The sequence below is a fragment of the Ictidomys tridecemlineatus genome, chromosome X, assembly GCF_052094955.1.
Source record: "Ictidomys tridecemlineatus isolate mIctTri1 chromosome X, mIctTri1.hap1, whole genome shotgun sequence".
Lineage (NCBI taxonomy): Eukaryota > Metazoa > Chordata > Mammalia > Rodentia > Sciuridae > Ictidomys > Ictidomys tridecemlineatus.
The window spans coordinates 62,650,807-62,656,806 of record NC_135493.1 but is presented as its reverse complement, the minus strand read 5'-3'; the positions used below and the strand labels follow the sequence as shown (position 1 = coordinate 62,656,806).

The following is a 6,000-nucleotide window of genomic DNA, read 5'->3' as shown; positions in this document are numbered from 1 at the left end:
ATCCCAGAGACACTGGATTTTACAAAATACTTTAAAAGTTTTTTCTTAAATTGTAATATTGAGAGTCTTAATGTTACTGAACATGATTCAGTAAATTAAATCAGATATCAAAGGAGAGTTTAAACCAGTCATCATGATCATGACTGAGAAACCTGGCTCAGGAAGGTAAATTTCCAGCTACGGAGTTTATAGCCATGCAGCTTCACGAGCTTGTCAGGTAAATAAAAATTATGAAAAGACTTGTATGGACCCATTTCCCAGGTCCACCTTTAATGTTTTTTGCAGTGTGGACTGGAAAGTCCACCCATGAAACTAAATTAATTGTCCTGACTGTAATGGTCAGTTATACCTGTATATTGATTCTATGGTAAAGAGACTGTCTAGAAGTATCTTTTGAGAAAAAGACAGTGTTGAAATAACAGATTGTTCCACATCCGTATGGATACAGCTATGGACCAGATGTGAGTAACACCAATTAAGGGCCAGTTCTGTATGAGGGATCTCTCTTCATCTGCCTCTCTCAGCTTTGTCACTATGTTACAGTTTGTCTGTCTATAGCCTATCTCATTCCTTCCTGAACACAGCCCCACCAGGCCAGTGCTGTGAGCTGGGCCCTCCATGGAGAAGAAACCTGAGTTTGCTGATCCTAGGGTATATGCTGGCGTGGAGGCCATGGGGGCATTATCTAATCAAGGAGACAGAGAGCCTTCTTGGGGACGATGCCATGCACACTCCACATCACCCTGTTTGGCCCCCGGAGGATGGCTGGTTAGTCAATGATGGGTAAGATTCCTCAAGGGAGGGACAAACTAAGACAGGAACAGTCGCAGAGGGGCCATCAGGAGAAAATTTGGGGGCCAACAGAGGTGAGGCAAAGAACCTCACCCCCCACTGGTACAAAGGCCTAATTCTTCTCCCCTTCTGAGAGAGGCCTCCTGCCCCATGGCTGCTTTGCTCCCCACATCCAGCTCAGATCAGAACCCTAGTGACAGAGATTAGTCAACAGTGACTGCCTGCTCACCAGAGCAGGAGACAAATGCAGGTACAGTAATGGGCCATGTCTGGATGCTTTTCTCTTTCTTGGTTCTAATATTTTTTTCTATGCCTTTCCTTTTCCTTTCTTTTCTCATCAGGGTTCTCCTTTGACAATAAATTTAATAGAAGAGGAGAAAATGTTAGAACAGCCTTCAGTTGCAACTAACAGCTACGAGCATATGGAGTTTCCTCACAGTATGGTTACACTAAGCAGAAGATGATTGGCTTATGGATATTATCTTGCTTATGTAGATTGACAGGCACGCCCCACTCAAACCCTGTAACAGTTGTGTACATTCCAAAAAGAAACTGAGCTACTGGACATTGACTTGAGGTTTGTTCACCAGTCAGTTATCACCAGCTCCCGTGACTGAGGTAGCCGAATAGCCGAGCAACAAATTGACCACACAGAAACTTATGCTAGACAGCACATAAAAAACCCAAGCCAGCCAATTATGCTGGACTTTAGTGACTAAGACTACATTTACCTTTATGAACAATTGTTGGAAAGATTATTAAAATAAATTTTTCCAAGGGTATTTGTATTACTGACAGACCTAATTAACTCCTTAAATATGAGAGTGAAGAGAAAAAATGATAAATATCCTGTAGCCTATGAGAATACAACTTATTGCCTCATTAATTATTGCCAGCAAATATTTCAGAACTATAATATGCTGAAGTTAATATTCAGGCTTTAAAACAGGTGTATGTCTATTAACCAGACCTAGACAAACTGCTGGTCTCATAATCCCTAAGGAAACTACTTTAAATATTATTCCTTGCTTATTCAATTTCGGTCTTTGTGGCTATGTCTTAAAACTTACAATATATGGATGTTCTTAAAGTTTGACTTAAATTACATCCAACTTCCTTCATGGTCAGATAAGTGCTAATGGAAGGATGAGAACTAAGTAATGATGTTCTAGAAGACAATGTAATGAATAATGTGAGTGAGCCCTTTGCTCTATGGTTTATGGAGAGGCATAAATGCCATGGCAATAAAAATGTCTGTTACTATGACCCAATACAATGCATCCCAATAAAATTGGGAAAAGATTAAAAATCTTCTGATGAGTGTTTGGCAAGGTAATAATAATCCAGATTATTGTGTTGACTGTTATGAAGATAATATGTTTTCTACTAATTCTTTTTGTGTTTCAATAGCAGATTGTGATGACCTTGGACCAAGAGCCAAGTGACTGAAAGAAAATTTCCCAGTTACATTCTTTTTTTATATTAAGAAAGGGGGAATATGTGGGAGGCCAACTTTATGGGTGACTGAGTTACACTCCCCAGATGGGTGCTGAGGCACTCAGTCACAGAAATGGGTGTGTCTTGCTACACCTCCATGGGTGAAGCTATGCTCACCTGTTCCTTTGTAATATAACCCCTTGCCCTGTTTAGGATAGAATCTTCCATGGAAGTGCCTTGGGTGTGTCCCCTCCTCTTACTGTGCCCTTGGGTGTGGCCTACCCAGGTGTCAGTCAACCTGCTGACAGTGGACATCATGAAGATAGACTCAGCCCCCTGAAACCTGACCCCTTGCCTCATTTGAATAGCTTCTCCTCAATAAAAGGGGTCAGCAAGTGCTCTCTCTCTCTCTCTTTCTGCAGACCCTTAAGCTCAGAGGAGCCGTCACAGTGACCCCAAAGAAAAAGGTATTTGTGTCTCTTGTGTGGTTATTTCATGCAGCCCAGTTAGCCCAGTTTAACTAGAGTGACCCCTGAGCCTTTTAGTCATGAGAACAGAAACCCGGCAGTAATACATTGCATCAACCAAACAAAAAAACAAACCCATATGATCTTCTCAATAGACAGAAAAAAAATTGACAAAATTCAACATCCTTTTATAATAAAAATTCTAAATAAATTAGGTATATAAGGAAGACAAATTATCACACTGAGATCTATGTATGATGCATTTACAGTTGATGTTATCATGAACAGGAAGAAGCTTAAAATATTTCACTGATGATATGGAATAAGATTAGTATATCAAATTTTATTTTTTATCTGTCTCTTTCAACATATAGTAAGAATTTTTAGCAAAAGCAATTAGGCAAGATAAAGAAAGAACACCAAACTAGAATGAAATTAGTCTAATTTTTTTCTGGTTGAAGATGGTATAATTTTTAGAGAGTAAGACCTAAAGACCCCATCACAGTATGGTTAGAACTGATAAACAAATGTAGTAAAGTTTCAGAGTATAAAATAATCATACAAATTGCATTACCATTTTTATATATCAAAAATTAATTTGCTAAGAAATCATGAAAACAATTTCAAATAGATACAAAAATAAATGACAAGGAAAGATTTAATCCAAGGAATTAAAATAATTCTATAATGATGTATGATAAAACACTGATGAAAGAAACTCAAGCAAGCACAAAAAATGAAAAACAAATCACATATTCATAGATTGGAAGAATTAGTATTGTTAAAGTGGCCATGCTATCCAAAGTAATATACAAATTCAATGCAATCTTTATCAAAATATTAGTGATATTCTTTAGAGCTATAGAAAGCTCAGTGCTAAAATTCAGATGAAAACACAAAAATCTTATTATAATGAAGAAATTCTGAGCAAAGAAAAAAATTGGAGGCATCACAATACCTGACTTTGAAACCTACTTGAAATCTATTTTAAAGAAAACAGCATTATACTCGCATAAAAACAAACATATAGAACAATGTCCAATGAGATGGAATAGAGAAACCAGAAATGTATCTTTAGCCAACTGCTTTTAAACAAAATTGCCAAGAATTGGGAGGACAGTCTCTTCAAAAAAATGTTGCTATTAAAATTGGGTTTAAATATGAAGAAAAATATCCAGAATCCCTATCTTTTCCTATACACAAAACTCAGCACAAAATAGATCAATGACTTAAATAAAAGATCTGAAATATAAAAGAGTTAAAATTTAGGAGAAATATTTCAAGACATCAGTATAGGCAAAGACATTTTGAATATGACCCCAAAAGTACAGGGAAGGAAAGCAAAATATATAATTGGGATTAAATAAATTAAGAGCTTCATTATCACAAAACTAAATAATTACAGAGTGAAGAGACAACATAAGGAATGAAAGAAAATATTTTCAAACTACTCATACAATGAAGGATGATTATCAAATATGTAAGACCTCAAAAATCTGAAGAGTAAAAAAAACTTAATAACAATAGCAAACATCATCATTATTTGATTACTAATAAAGACCATGATATGAATAGATATTTCTCAAAAGAAGATATACAAATGACCAATAAACATAAAAAATATACAGTAGCCATCAGGAAAAGTCATATAAAAACTACAATGAAATATCATCTCATCCCAGTTAAAATGGTTATCATCAAAAACTCACAAAATACCAAATGCTGGTGAGGATGTGAGGAAAGGAAAATTCTCAGACACTGTTAGTGGGAATGTAAATTAGCACAGCCATTACTCTATCATTATATTGTATGGTAGGAAAACTATAGTACCATTACTCTATCATTATATTGTATGGTAGGAAAACTATAGTATACAACAATTCATTACATACTTCAAACTAACTAGAAAGGAAGATTTTAAAGTTTCCAAGCATATAGAAATAATAATAATGATAATGTTCTGAGAACTGGAAATGCTAATTATTCTGATTTGATTGTTGCAAATTATATGCATATATCATGTTATCATAATGTACTTTATAAATATATCAAATACAACATGTCAATTAAAAACACAAGAAGAAGAAAATAAAAACAATTACAAAATTATCTATGAAAATCAATCTTATCTTTTAAAGATACATATTAAAACATATCCAAGTAAAGATTTGATTCAAGATGAATGGGGACAGGAGATACTAGGGTAGATAACAGCATACATGAAATAAGATGTATGTGGGTTACTTCAGTTTTATTAGGCATTTTTTTCCTGTTTTAAAAAAATCCTCATTATAAATAATTATTTTTAATAAAATAAAAGCAAATGTAGACTTAGAGGTTTTCCATCTCCCAATAATAAAGAAAACCTTAGAAGTATTATAGGATTCTGCTGATTATAAATTTGTGAGACAAGTAAAAAGAAAATTATATTTTATTGATTGCCACAAATTGTGCTTGGAAATTTGCATGTGTTAACTCAAATTGTGCATTATTATATGATTTCATATTGTTATATGTATATATTAAGTTCACAAAATAAATTATGTATTTTTAAGAATTAGATTACTCAATAAGTTTTGAGTAAAAAAATAATGTAACACTTTTCAATGAAAAAAAACTGGTAAATTATAACTATAAAGCACCAACAAAAATATGTGCAAAAATATTTTAACAGCTTAATAAATAAATCACTTATAGCAAAGAGAGAGAGTATGAATGGAGAGCATGATATTAAGTGAAGTAATCCAGTCTCAAAGGTCAAAGGTCAAATGTTTTCTCTGACATGTGAAAACTAACCCAAAATAAGAGGTAAGGGCATAAAAAATAGAAGATCAGTGGATTCAACAAGTGGGAAGGAAAGGAAAGAAGAAGGGATGGAATAAGGAAAGACAGTGGAAGAATCTGACATTTCCTATGTACATATGTGAATAAACCACAGCAACTCTCACCATCGTATATAGGCACAAGACACTAATTTAAGAAAACTATAAATAAGTAGCAGAAATTTTAGTAGAGTAGAAGGATTGAATTAGAACAAATTACATTCCATGATTCTATAATTGTGTCAAAATTATTCTTAATGTTATTTGTAACTCAAAATAATCAATGAAAAAGACAAAATTAATGAGCCTAATTTGACAGGACCACCATGATGTTTACACAGTTTCCCCAAGCTAGGACAATGAGTGAGATTTGAAAAATTTAAAAGTATGAGAAATTTAAGAAGTAAAGACAAGACACAGAAATAATTGAAAAGCTGGATTGGATGGGGACCAGCTGTGAGGAGACTGGGTCTAACAAAGAA

General features: G+C 34.1%; 1 protein-coding gene across 1 annotated transcript in view; it reads left to right on the top strand.

Moving 5' to 3' along the window:
- Positions 1 to 618: 618 nt before the first annotated feature.
- Positions 619 to 6,000, top strand: part of Cylc1 (cylicin 1) — a 109,380-nt gene continuing 103,998 nt past the window's right edge. Inside the window, exon 1 of the mRNA XM_078033931.1 lies at positions 619 to 768. Coding sequence (XP_077890057.1) covers positions 619 to 768 — 150 coding nt within the window. The remainder of the gene's footprint in view (positions 769 to 6,000) is intronic.